General features: G+C 39.5%; 1 protein-coding gene across 9 annotated transcripts in view; it reads right to left on the bottom strand.

The window, feature by feature from the left end:
• Positions 1 to 8,688: 8,688 nt before the first annotated feature.
• LOC112235013 (protein TsetseEP-like) overlaps positions 8,689 to 14,966 on the bottom strand; it is a 28,622-nt gene continuing 22,344 nt past the window's right edge. For 5 of the 9 annotated variants that reach the window (XM_042316339.1, XM_042316341.1, XM_042316344.1 and 2 more), the window contains one exon: positions 11,772 to 12,819. Coding sequence is in view for 4 of the 9 variants with exons in the window: in XM_042316344.1 (XP_042172278.1) it covers positions 12,807 to 12,819 (13 nt within the window). In the remaining 5 variants the exon portion in view is untranslated. Of the gene's footprint in view, positions 9,404 to 11,771; positions 12,820 to 14,966 lie in introns of those variants that run through there. The other 4 variants (XM_042316340.1, XM_042316346.1, XM_042316347.1 and 1 more) reach the window with 2 other exon arrangements.

Below are 14,966 nucleotides of genomic sequence, written 5' to 3'. Positions count from 1 at the left end.
TCAATAAGGGGTTAACATTTGTACCCACTGCATACATGAATGACTTTGATGTTCAGATAGATCTATTCAAGTTTTTCGTAATCTAAGATTGTGTGAGTTCTTTGATAAGAGTGATACTTACATGAATCCACTTGAAATGTCATCCTCAGTGAGATGTATACATACAGTAGGTCTACCAGGCTAATCAATAGACTTACCTGTCCTACCGTGAGTCAAGGAGGAGATGGAGCCATTAACCCAGCTGAGGTACCTGAGAACTCTGAGAGAACTACATTTAGAGCAAAAAGTTCATTTGTACCTCCCCCAAAACACAATGCCTCCATAGAAACCATCTGTAGGATTGTGGAAAATGATGTAGGTGACTTACTGAAAGACAAACAGAAACACAAATCCTATGATAACCTGAGTAGAGATGAGAGAATGGCTCTTAAGGACTTAAAGTCAGATCCTTCGATTATTATAAAAAAAATGTGACAAAGGAGAAGGAATTTGTATACAAAATAAATGTGACTGTGAATGAATGTCGCCGACAACTATCTAAAGGTGACTTCTATCACAAACTGAATTGTAACCCAACCCTGGAATTCCAGCATAATCTCATCCACAGTGGAAAGCTGTTGGGAATCAGGACAAATCACTAAACAAGAAGTTGAATTTCTATGTGTGAAATTTCCCAACATACCAACTTTCTATACAGTCGGTAAATTACACAAACAAGTATCTCCTCCACCAGGTAGACAGACCCATTGTAGCAGCAATCTGTGACATCCAACATTTCTACATTTGTGGATTACCACATTAAACCGATGGTTGAGAATCTCCCATCTTATGTCAAAGATACTAGTCACATGATCTCATTGATAGAGAGCTTAGGAATGATACCAGAGGGCACCCTGCTAAATGAATTCCAAACTCTACTAAATGAGACCTCAAATTCACCATGCAGACTGATGAGAGAAAAATAAACTACATGGATTTATGGATTATCAAAGAGAATGATGCATTACACACAGACTTATACACAAAGCCCACAGATCGCAATACCTTGCTATGTGCGGATAATATGCATCCTCTTCCCCTCAAGAATGGTCTACCATACAGCCAGTTATGCAGGGTTAAACTAATCTATGGCCACCAGTCAGATTTTGACAGCAATGCTAAAAAAAAATGACAGATAAATTAAAAATGAGAGGCTACAAGAACAAAACTCTTAATTCTGCAATGATGAAAATATCTCAGAAACCAAGAGATGAATTACTAAAAAAACAACCAAAGAAGAAAAACAACTCAACCGTCTTTTGTACTAAGTACACCAAGGGTTCGGAGAAAATGAAAGCAATTCTGAAAAAGCACTGGCATATTCTGCAATCATACAAAAAAATTGCACACTTCTTCAAGGAACCCCCCCCATTGGTGGTCCCATAAGCGCGGTCGCAATATTGGAGATAGTTTGGTGAGATCGGACCTGCCCCCTGAGCTTACTCAGACACTCTTGGCACCTAATCCCAAATGGTAACCACAAATGTGGCTCATGTGCACCAACAAAACATGTTTCTTCAGACACCCACATACAGGTCGAAAGATCCCTGTGAGGGGTATCATCACCTGTTCATGTGATAAAGCCTATGTAGGACAAATGAAAAGACAATTAAAACAACGCATAGCTGAACACCGCAGCTCAATCAGGTGTAAGAACATTGACTATCCAGTAGCAGCTCACTTTGTTGAAGCTAACCATCTCATCTCTTCTGTCAAATACACAGGCATTGAGCATGTTGCTCTACCAAGGAGAGGAGGAAACATCGAGATCCTACTACTACAAAGAGAGGTTTACTGGATATCCTATCTAAAAACATTGACCCCAGTTGTCTGAATATTGACTTTGATCTCAGGCCCTTCTTATGAACACTTTTTCCTTTATGAACAAGTCTTACCAATTGAAAAACATTTTTTACAGCTTATTAAGCATATACCTTATATGTTCCCCCTGTTGGTGATGCTCATTATATATTAAGGTTGAACCAATATTACATGTAACGTGAAATATGTAATTATGTGAAATTGAATGAAACAATAATGTATGTTGATGCTAATATGATGTACTATATTCCATTATGTTTCTATATGATAACAATAGAATAATATATTTAATATGCCATATACTATTTTTTTAACAGTGTCACTAACTAATTTTAATTAAGTTAATCATTACGACACACCCCTCACCACTGTCATTGATTACATTGATTGCACTGTGTGTCTACATAACCTGGTTCAAGTATTTATGACATTACCCTGAGGAAGGCACAGTGATGCCGAAACGTTGGTAAGTACCCATTCAATTGTTGGGAGATTATACATGCAGTGTGCGACTTTATTTATTTTGATAGTTTAAAAGACAAACAGAGAACACAGGAATAAATACCCTGGGAATAATGGGGAAAACGGATGACACCTGGAGGTGGATTGAGACTAGAGGTCGACCGATTATGATTTTTCAATACCGATTATTGGCGGACCAAAAAAGTTTGATACCGATTTATTGGCCAATTTAAAACTGCTTTTATTTGTAATAATGACAATTACAACAATACTGAATGAACACTTTTTTTAACTTAACATAATACATTTATAAAAATCAATTTAGCCTCAAATAAATAATGAAACATGTTCAATTTGGTTTAAATAATGCAAAAACAAAGTGTTGGAGAAGAAAGTATAAGTGCAATATGTGCCATGTAAAATAAAAGGTCATTTATAAATAATCTCCACAATAACAGGTGTTTTACACTGTCCTTTGGATAAACTTAACCCTATCAGTCCAGAGAACAAAGATGTAGAAGAAGCAAAATGTAGCTTTTCATTTAATTGACATCCCTTTTATCTGCATATCTGCTCAGAACATGAGAACATATGAAAGCTGGTGGTTCCTTTTAACATGAGACTTCAATATTCCAAGGTAAGAGGTTTTAGGTTGTAGTTAATATAGTATTTATAGGACTATTTCTCTCTATACCATTTGTATTTCATATACCTTTAACTATTGGATGTTCTTATAGGCACTTTAATATTGTGTAACAGGATAGCTTCCGTACTTCTCCTTGCCCCTTCCTGGGCTCGAACCAGGAACACATCGACAACAGCCACCCTCAAAGCATCGTTACCCATGCAGAGCAAGGGGAACAACTACTCCAAGTCTCAGAGCGAGTGACGTTTGAAACGGTATTAGCACGCACCCCGCTAACTAGCTAGCCATTTCACATCGGTTACACCAGCCTAATCTCGGGAGTTGATAGGCTTGAAGTCATAAACAGCTCAATGCTTGAAGCATTACGAAGAGCTGCTGGCAAAACGCACGAAAGTGCTGTTTGAATGAATGCTTACGAGCCTGCTGCTGCCTACCATCATTCAGTCAGAGTGCTCTATCAAATATCAAATCATAGACTTAATTATAACATAATAACACACAGAAATACGAGCCTTTGGTCATTAATATGGTCGAAACCGGAAACTATCATTTCGAAAACAAAACGTTTATTCTTTCAGTGAAATACGGAACCGTTCCGTATTTTATCAAACGGGTGGCATCCATAAGTCTAAATATTCCTGTTACATTGTACAACCTTCAATGTTATGCCATAATTAAGTAAAATTCTGGCAAATTAATTCGCAACAAGCCAGGCGGCCCAAACTGTTGCATATACCCTGACACAATTTCACCTGGTTAATAGTGCCTGCTAACCTGGATTTCTTTTAGCTAAATTTGCAGGTTTAAAAAATATATACTTCTGTGAATTGATTTTAAGAAAGGCATTGATGTTTATGGTTAGGTACAGTCGTGCAACGATCGTGCTTTTTCGCAAATGCGCTTTGTTAAATCATCCCCCGTTTGGCGAAGTTGGCTGTCTTTCTTAGGAAGGAATGGTCTTCACACAGTTCGCAACGAGCCAGGCGGCCCAAACTGCTGCATATACCCTGACTCTGTTGCAAGAGAAGTGACACAATTTACCTAGTTAAAATAAATTCATGTTAGCAGGCAATATTAACTAAATAAGCAGGTTTAAAATATATACTTGTGTATTGATTTTAAGAAAGGCATTGATGTTTATGGTTAGGTACATGTTGAAGCAACGACAGTCCTTTTTCACTAATGCTCACCGCATCGATTATATGCAACGCAGGACATGCTAGATAAACTAGTAATATAATCAACCATGTGTAGTTTTAACTAGTGATTATGATTGATTGATTGTTTTTTATAAGATAAGTTTAATGCTAGCTAGCAACTTACCTTGGCTTCTTACTGCATTCGCATAACAGGCAGGCTCCTCATGGAGTGCAATGAGAGGCAGGTGGTTAGAGCGTTGGACTAGTTAACTGTAAGGTTGCAAGATTGAATCCCCAAGCTGACAAGGTAAAAATCTGTCGTTTTGCCCCTGAACAAGGCAGTTAACCCACTGTTCCTAGGCCATCATTGAAAATAAGAACGTGTTCTTAACTGACTTGCCTAGTTAAATAAAGGTGTAAAAAAATATATTATATATAAAAAAAATCGGCCAAATCGGTGTCCAAAAATAGACAAAAAATTCCAATTGTTATGAAAATTTGAAATCGGCCCTAATTAATCGGCCATTCCAATTAACCGGTAGACCTCTAGTGGAGACAATCACAAAGACAGGTGAAACAGATCAGGGCGTGACAGTCAATGCACCTTCCTAGTTTGGAGTTGGGGGTTTCGTTTTATGGAAATGCCCCAATTCACACCAACTGGCAGTTTAAAGAGGTGTGGCCATAATTATGGAAATTTAGGCTGGTTTGCCTTTCAATGATTCTTTATATCCTCTACCTTTCTAACTTGCTTAAACTTGATTATATGATAAGAGTACAATTTGAGGAGAGCATAGTGTACACGTACATTACAGGTGCCATTGTAGCTACATGGATTTACATGGCTTTCTCAGTCCATCTGCAAATCTTTTACCAGCATGACAGAATAGGATTGGGTTTTAATTGGTCTCCAGCTGATGACAGGACCCTTCAACCAGTAGAGCCCATTTTCCCTTCCTTGACTAGATAAATAACCAATGGCCAGGGGGAGCACTGAGAGACCAACAGCTGATGTCAAGGTGATTCCTGTCCAGACCACAAGAATGCAGCACAGATCAGAATGGGAATGGGAATTAGTGGTGTTCCGATAGAAATGTAATTTGATGAAGCATGCCAGCTATTTTTGAACATTTCCTATTATTAAACAATATTCCATGTATAAATCCAATAATGTACGCTTAAAATTGGAATCCGTAGTGGTGGAACCTCCACGTTCATTTGTGATATTACAACAAAAAAGATGTTACTTCAGACAATGAACCCTGTTTTTTTTCGGCAGACATCATTGCACATCGCTGCACGTGCAATAGCACAGCAGAGCGTGTTCTCTGATGTAGTTGTTAACCTTGATGTGGGAGCTCCTCCACCGTCTGAAGGTCCAATGCAGTCCTTTCATCTCAATATCAAATCATTTCTGGGTCACAATTAAGTCCATTAATGTGGTTGTTTTCAATTAAAATGGTCAAAAAGGGAAGAAATTGCTTCTTAGCAAAGAGCAATTTCGCAAATAAGATTTTTTTCTGGGACTGTCTGGGAGTGGGGAGAGGAAAACTGAAAATTTGCTGTTATGGGCAGAGAGATTTGGAACTCTTTTTCTTATTGGTCTATTAACTCATTTATTGCATGTTGACGTCACCATGGAAGGCCAAAACTCCATCCCACCAAAACAGGCTGAAATTTCAGGTAGTCTTTTCATACAGCTCTTACACTAAAGGGCATTATCATCATTTTCATAATTTCACAGTATTATTCCAACCTCATAGTGTAGAAATATACACTCACCGGTCAGTTTATTAGGTATACCACTCCATTCACAAAATGAATCACTCCTACAGACAGTGAGTCACGTGGCCATAGCTTGTCATATAAAGCAGGCAGACAGGCATTGAGACATTAAGTCACTGTTCGATTGAACGATAGAATGGGCAAAGTGAGTGACCTAATCGACTGAGCGTGGTATGCCAGGCGCGCCGGATCCAGTATCTCAGAAATGGCCACCCTACTGGGCTTTTCACGCATGACAGTGTCTAAGGTTTATCAAGAATGGCGCGACAAACAAAAAACATCCAGTCAGTGGCAATGCTGTGGGTGAAAACAGCTCGTTGATGAGAGAGGTTGAAGGAGAATGGCAATAATCGTGCAAGCTAACAAACGGGCCACAAACGGACAAATAACGCTGCAGTACAACAATGGTGTGCAGAACTTCATCTCGGAACGCACAACTCGTCGATCCTTGAACTCGTCGATCCTTGTCAAGAATGTGCTATTGCAGCAGACGACCACAGAGGGCTCCACTCCTAACAGCTAAAAAGAAGAAGTGGCTCCGGTGGGCACATGATCACCAACACTGGACAATTGAGAAGTGGAAAAACATTGCCTGTAACATGGCCGCGAAATCAGTTTACTTGAGTGGCCTGCTCAGTCCCCAGACCTCCACCCAATACAGCATCTTTTGGATGACATGGAACGGGCTGTTTACAGCATGAATTAACCGCCGTTGAATCTGCAGCAACTGTATGATGTCAGCGTGGACCAACATCCCTGTGGAGCGTTTCCCATACCTTGTAGAATGCCCTGAAGAATTCAGGCTGTACTGAAGGCAAAGGGGGGTCCGAACTGGTACTAGATGGGTGTACCTAATAAACTGGCCTGTATATTCTGTATATAAAACACAGAAAAATCACATTTTTGCCTGCACTGGGGCTTTAATAAACAAAACAAAAACAATAATACATGTGCCTGGGGCAGCCAGTAGCCAGTGGTGTATTTAAGTAAAAAATACTTAAATACTACTTACGACTATTTATATTTTTGCGAAATTGTACTTTTACCTCACTACATTTCTGAAGAAAATAATGGACTTTTTACTCCATACATTTTCCCTGACACCCAAAAGTATTCATTACATTTTGACAAGTAAATGGTCCAATTCACACACGTATCAAGAGAACATCCCTGGTCATCCCTACTGCTTCTGATCTGTAGGACTCACTAAACAGAGAACATCCCTGGTCATCCCTACTGCCTCTGATCTGTAGGACTCACTAAACAGAGAACATCACTGGTCATCCCTACTGCCTCTGATCTGTAGGACTCACTAAACAGAGAACATCCCTGGTCATCCCTACTGCTTCTGATCTGTAGGACTCACTAAACAGAGAACATCCCTGGTCATCCCTACTGCTTCTGATCTGTAGGACTCACTAAACAGAGAACATCACTGGTCATCCCTACTGCTTCTGATCTGTAGGACTCACTAAACAGAGAACATCCCTGGTCATCCCTACTGCCTCTGATCTGTAGGACTCACTAAACAGAGAACATCCCTGGTCATCCCTACTGCTTCTGATCTGTAGGACTCACTAAACAGAGAACATCACTGGTCATCCCTACTGCCTCTGATCTGTAGGACTCACTAAACACAAACGCTTCGTTTGTAAATTATGTCTGAGTGCTGGAGTGTGCCTCTGGCTATCCGTCAATAAAAAATGTAATATAAAATGTTGTGTCTGGTTTATACTTTTACTTTTGATACTTGAGTACATTTGAGCAATTCCATTTACTTTTGATACTTAAGTATATTTAAAACCAAATACTTTTAGACTTTTACTCAAGTAGTATTTTACTGGGTGACTTTCACTTTTACTTGAGTCATTTTCTATGATGGTATCTTTACTTTTACTCAAATATGACTGTGTACCTTTTCCACCACTGGCAGTGGCGCTGTTTCTCCAAGTGCGGAGCTCGGCTTTAAGAGTAAAAAAACATGTTTTGAGCAAAATAATTTTTTCATGTTGCCCTCTGATGTCATCGGCCTCCCACCTTGATTGGGGAAAAATAGAGGAGCAATAGAGAACATTTGTGCCATGTCAGAGTACACCTGGGCCACCTATCGAGATATGCCTTTTGTTAAGAAAATCAGATGATAAATGAGCTGAAAAGGTTCTGTGGGTATTCCACTAAAACCCTTACTTCTTCTCTGATCCAGACTTGGTGTCCTTAATCTTCTCACCTGTTGTGGTATGTAGAATGATGCCAACACAGCTTAGAAATGTTATGGCAAGAGGATGAAGCCAATTTATACTAGGAAGTGATTACTAAACTACTAAAATATCTCTATACAGTATGTACATCCAATAAAAACATTTGATTCAAAAATCTGGAGTGCTTAGAATATATGAAAAACATATACACTGAGTGTACAAACATTAGGAACACCTACCCAATAACCCCACCCCGTTTCCCTCAGAACATCCTAAATTCGTCAGGGCATGGACTCTACAGGTGTCGAAAACATTCCGCAGGGATTCTGACCCATGTTGACTCCAATGCTTCCGACAGGATGTCCTTTGGGTGGTGGACCTTGATACACACAGGAAACTGTTGAGCGTGAAAAACCCACCAGCTTTGCAGTTCTTGACACACTCAAACCGGTGCACCTGGTACCTGGCACCTACAACCCATAACCCCTTCAAAGCACTTTGTTTGCCCATTCACCCAATCCATGTCTCAATTGTCTGCCGGCTTAAAAATCCTTATTTACCTGTCTCCTCCCCTTCACCCACACTGACTGAAGTGGATTTAACAAGTAAAATCAATAAGGGATCATAGCTTTCACCTGGATTCACCTGGTTAGTCTATGTCATGTTTTGTACACTAAGTGTATATTTCAATATTACCTATATTAACACTAAAATAGTTCTTTACAACTGAAAATACATACAGTATATGTGACTTACCAACAATATTTCATCAAAAATGTAAGTAATATAAACAAAGTGTGTTATCGATATACTTTAAATAAGTTACTGCAATTGTTTGTTCATTAAATTGTTCATACTCTAAGAACATGTGATTTTTAAAGCCACTGTAACATTGCTATACTTTACGATAACCAATGTTACCATGAACAGTGTAAAGACTTGTGTCTTACATTCAAGTATTGTACAATTTGTTTTGGTCTTATGGGTAATGCCATTTAACCTATCCCTCTACAGTATGTCAGAATATTAAACCTATTGTCTTTGTCTGTTATGGATCATTCTGACCTGACATGATAAGTCAAACATAAATACAGTATTAAACATTGACAGTTGCTCTGCTTGACACCTGCACTTTAAAAAGGGGAACAGGCTATTTAGCCCTATACAAGGTTGACAATAACAGAACTGCCCCATTCTGCTACAGGGAGTAGAGTTTGAGCTGCTCCTCCATGTCTCCCTCAGTCACCTCCCCTAGTGTCTCCTGGTTCTGCATCAGCAGGAGAAAGATGGCCGCCAACTGATCGTTTTGCACCCTAGAACAGATACACACCGACATGATGGCATCACTTCCAATGCCTGGGTCTATATGACACACTTACAAACTCACACTCATCAATACACACAATAGATACACATAACAGAAACTCAGTGTACACAAACAACACGTCACATCCCAAAAAACACACACATGATTGTTATCTATGTGTGTGTGTAAGACATACACATACAGTGGCTTGCGAAAGTATTCACCCCCTTGGCATTTTTCCTATTTTTTTGCCTTACAACCTGGAATTAAAATGGATTATTGGGGTGTTTGGGTTATTTGATTTAGACAACATGCCTACCACGTTGAGGATGCAAAATATATTTATATTGTGAAATAAACAAGAAATAAGACCCCAAAAAACAGAACTTGAGGGTGCATAACTATTCACCCCCCCCCCCAAAAGTCAATACTTTGTAGAGCCACCTTTTGCAGCAATTACAGCTGCAAGTCTCTTGAGGTATGTCTCTATAAGCTTGGCACATCTAGCCACTGGGATTTCGCTCATTCTTCAAGGCAAAACTACTCCAGCTCCTTCAAATTGGATGGGTTCAGCTGGTGTACAGCAATCTTTAAGTCATACCACAGATTCTCAATTGGATTGAGGTCTGGGCTTTGACTAGACCATTCCAAGACATTTAAATGTTTCCCCTTTAACCACTCAAGTGTTGCTTTAGCAGTATGCTTAGGGTCATTGTCCTCCTGGAAGACTGAAACAGGTTTCCCTCACGAATTTCCCTATATTTAGTGCCATCCATCATTCCTTTAATTCTAACCAGTGTCTCAGTCCCTGCCGATGAAAAACATCTCCACAGCATGATGCTGCCACCACCATGCTTCAATGTGGGGATGGTGTTCTCTGGGTGATGAGGTGTTGGGTTTGCACCAGACATAGCATTTTCCTTAATGTCCAAAAACCTTCTTCCATATGTTTGGGGAGTCTCCCACATGCCTTTTGGCGAACACCAAACGTGTTTGCTTATTTTTTTCTTTAAGCAATGGCTTTTTTCTGGCCACTCTTCCGTAAAGCCCAGCTCTGTGGAGTGTACGGCTTAAAGTGGTCCTATGAACAGACACTCCAATCTCCGCTGTGGAGCTTTGCTCTCCTTCAGGGTTTTCTTTGGTATCTTTGTTGCCTCTCTGATTAATGCCCTCCTTGCCTGGTCCGTGAGTTTTGGTGGGCGGCCTTCTCTTGGCAGATTTGTTGTGGTGCCATATTCTTTCAATTTCTGAATAATGGATTTAATGGTGCTCCATGGGATGTTCAAAGTTTCTGATATTTTTTATAACCCAACCCTGATCTGTACTTCTCCACAACTTTGTCCCTGACCTGTTTGGAGAGCTCCTTGGTCTTCATGGTGCTGCTTGCTTGGTGGTGCCCCTTGCTTTGTGGTGTTGCAGACTCTGGGGCCTTTCAGAACAGGTGTATATATACTGAGATCATGTGACAGATCATGTGACACTTAAATAAACTCCACCTGTGTGCAATCTAAGTAATTATGTGACTTCTGAAAGTAATTGGTTGCACCAGATCTTATTTAGGGGCTTCATAGCAAAGGGGGTGAATACATATTCACACAACACTTTTCAGTTTTTTTTTTACATTTCAGTTATTTAAGTTATTTTTTTATTTCACGTCATTTAAGTTATTTTTTTTCCTTTCACTTCACCAATTTGAACTATTTTGTGTATGTCCAATACATGAAATACAAATACATTTCAATTAAGTTGTAATGCAACAAAATAGGAAAGACGCCAAGGGGGATGAATACTTTTGCAAGGCACTGTAGGTGTACATAGTTGGACACTGTGTGTCTTCTAATGTTCTAAGAAACACAGCTATGAAACATCTCCTGGGGTAGACAGGTGCTTCACAGTTTATTATTGTCATCATTCACATACTGGACCTTTACAGGCTGCCCAATAAAAACACCTCAAAAGACCTTCTAGAGGGCTTCAATCTCAAGTCCCACTGAAGTTAGCATCTACCTGACAAAGGCACGTAAACTAAGGCACGTCTTAAACATACAAAGCCCTACTAGTTACCAGAAATCATATGTCGAGTGGTGCAATGAGAACGGCTATTATTGCGTATGTACATAGAGATATTTGAAGTTATGATATCATCATCAATCCATGTATGACCTTATCTGGCTTACATAGAAAGATGCAAAACATGACATACTGATTAGCCTTGTGTTGTATGTAAATGTACTACAAAATGTGCTACAAAGTAGGTGAGCAAAACTCAATGATGAGATGAATTTACTGCTTTTAATTAGATGTGCTGATATGGAAAAATGGGTGGATTAGTGGGTGGATTCATGGGTGTAATGATTAAGAGGCTTAAACAAGCATTCGTTTTAGACAAACTGGCTTTTACTAGTCAAGAGTTTACAAAAGCCCAAAAACGTCATGTTTAAACAAAACATTTAAATCTTTCTACAAAAATCACTACGGGTTGTCATACACATATTCCACTTTAGCCATTCTAACTACCGAGCTCCAGTCCCATATGAAAAGAAGCCCATTCATTGTCAGTGTGCATTGGTTACATATAAAGTGACAAAAGCCCCAATGATCGTCAGAGTCAGGACAGGAGTGAGATATATGGTTTTCTCAGCATTCAGAATGCCATCATTAGGCTATTCGGATGTTATTGATTGGCATTTGTTACATTACTTAAAGTGTCTGGGACTGGCTCACAATGGACAGTGGCCACACAGACAAAGACTTGGGTAGAGGGGGCCTTTGCATGCAAATCACTTGTCTTGGCTTTAAATCACAGTTTCATATTTTAAAACAATGAAAAACAACACAACCCTTCCCTACCCCTTCACCCATAATAGCTATTTAAACACGTCCTTACTGTATTGGTATTGCAATGGTCTTCCATTTCTTCCCAACTTTACTTTTTTCGGGAACTTTTTCTGCACACCCCACACGTCATACTTTGTAATAAGCATGTATGTATTATCTTCAAACGTTCCTTTGCAACTATCAGAGTCTCAGAATCCAGAATGAATCATTCCTGCTCTAATCAAAAGGATAGACGCCACCAGTAAGAGAGCAGATAGAAAGCAAAGGGGGCGGGGACTAAAGATTCACATAGGCACTTGTGTGTTTGGTGTAATGCAGCATGCTATTCACAGGCAGAGTTGAGCAATAGCCTTTAATTCACATCCTTCAAAAGTAAGAAAGAAGGAAAGAAAAGGGGAGAGGACAAAAAGCAACATATTTTCCATATCAACAGCAAAGTTGCCGGACAATCAACAGAAGAGATCGCTCTTCTCAGCAGAGGTTTCAAAGGTTCTTCTTCAGTGATCACTTTTCACAAAACAAAGTAAAGAATAGAAAGGTGTGGGTGTAGAGTCATTCCGTTTCTTCATCGCCTACTCAGCTGCACTGGAAAAAAGAGAGTACTAATATGTCAGTACAATGTGGTACAGTTTTATCTATTGACAAATATAGCTATTTCATTGATTTTACTAGCCAGTTATTGTTACTAGCTTAAGAGTCAGAAATGTTAAGTAGTTAATGTATTGGAATTGGAGTATTGGAATCAAGCTCGTGATTTGGAAAAGAGTGAGATCACTCACCATTGTCAGGGTTGTTATTTCAGCATGCATCAGGGTTTAGTAGGTTTCAAGAAACCAAAAGCAGACAGTGCTCTATCCAAAAGTTGATCAAAACGCACCCGGAAAATAGCATACCACCATAGAATACCCACCACCACCACATATCCCCCTCCCCCACCACCTCCAAGTGGTGTACGGTGAAGTTGCCCCTAGATGCTGATTTTGAGTCAGTTTAGCATGTTCCTTACTAATTAGGGTTGTGAGAGGGGAAGCTGATCCTAGATCTGCACCTGGGAGAAACTTCACCCCGGAGCACCACAGAGTATCCAGGCAGGTTAGATTGCAATGTGTGAGATGCATGCCATTTCAAAGGTTAGCATGTCCTAATTAGTGCAATGTAACAAAGAGACCAGATTATCATATGCTTTCTAATAGCTGCAGCAGGCATGTGAATGTGACAGCTGAACAATTAACTATTGAAACAAGCATTCCTCCCCTAGCAGCCTGGTCTCAGACTAGACGTATCATAATAAATGTACATCTGGGACACTCCACTTGGTATGATATGTTACGTTTCGTACGGCCTTTGCAGACTGTACAATTTTGGCTGTTTTATGCCACGACTTTGCCGTCCCAGACAAAATTTCCGCGTTGTGGACAAATTCTTAGGTCATAAACGATTGTCGGAAGTCTTGGCTCGTTCAGTGTGACAGGGTCTAGGTCTGCCGATTAAGTGCCGATTAAGTACCGCTACATGCAATCGTAGGCTCCGAATAAGTTCTAGCGGTGTCCACATATTTTTGTCACGTACTTTATCGCGTAGTGTGGCTGGTGTTATGAGATGATCCCGTCGACTGACCAATAAGAAGACGGCCTCCATTGAGTACGCACACAACAATAAAATGATTGTGAATAGTCAGATGAATTTAATTGTTTGAATTAAATTTTTAGCCTTCAGATGTGTCATATAAACAAGATTATTTACAGAGAAATTTTTTTTACAGCACGTGCAAGAAGAACGATTTCCCTGTAAATAATCTTGTTTATATGACACATCTGAAATTAGGCTACCTGGTGAGATTTCAATAAATGCACAAAATCGGCAATCAAATTAAACGTTAGGACATATAAAGTTTGTATGTGAAAACTATTTCTAAGATGCCTACTTGAATTTATTCAGAACTCACTTCACTCACACATAAGCATTGAGTGAGGCTTGCGCTGCTGGTACTGGCACATGCTCAGATCAAATACACCGCTGCAGGCAAATTGCAGAATGTGACGACAGAACTGAAGCAAATCATACAATCTGGCCAGGTTGATATCAAGATTTTAATTTGGTAACGTCGCACAGTGTAACGTGATAATCATTAAAGACTGAATCTGACAGACAGTCTAGAAATGCTGTAGCCATTTCCTGCAGTCAAATGAAAAGTGGCCTCATGGGTGGAATGTTAGTAATATTTTTCATAATTTCATAATGAATAACCTGAAAATCTGGTGTTTCTTTGTCAAATGGTTTTGATATATTTCAGTCTTCTGTGATGTATTTAAAGCGCAATATTGGGATGCAAACTCAAAACTTTATACATTTCAACTCTATATGAGTATGAAATGGTACAGGTGTCTTCTTTTTAAAGCCCATAACAATGTGTGTGAGGTGTATATTTTGGGGCGGCAGGTAGCCTAGTGGTTAGAGTGTTGTGCCAGTAACTGATCAAATCCCCGAGCTGACAAGGTAAACATTTGTTGTTCTGCCCCTGAACAAGGCCGTTAACCCACTGTTCCCCAGTAGGCCATCATTGTAAATAAGAATTTGTTCTTAAACTGACTTGCCTTGTTAAATAAAGGTTAAAAAAAATAAAAAGTTGGTGTCGAAGTTTTGTTTAAGACTACCAATAAACAATCTGTGTGACCCTGATTTAGCCCACTGCAGTAAAAGGTTAGTTAAGGCAAAAACGAAAGTAGGTTTGT

Source organism: Oncorhynchus tshawytscha, unplaced genomic scaffold (genome assembly GCF_018296145.1).
Source record: "Oncorhynchus tshawytscha isolate Ot180627B unplaced genomic scaffold, Otsh_v2.0 Un_contig_635_pilon_pilon, whole genome shotgun sequence".
Taxonomy (NCBI): Eukaryota; Metazoa; Chordata; class Actinopteri; order Salmoniformes; family Salmonidae; genus Oncorhynchus; species Oncorhynchus tshawytscha.
This window is presented reverse-complemented; position numbering and strand designations above follow the sequence as displayed.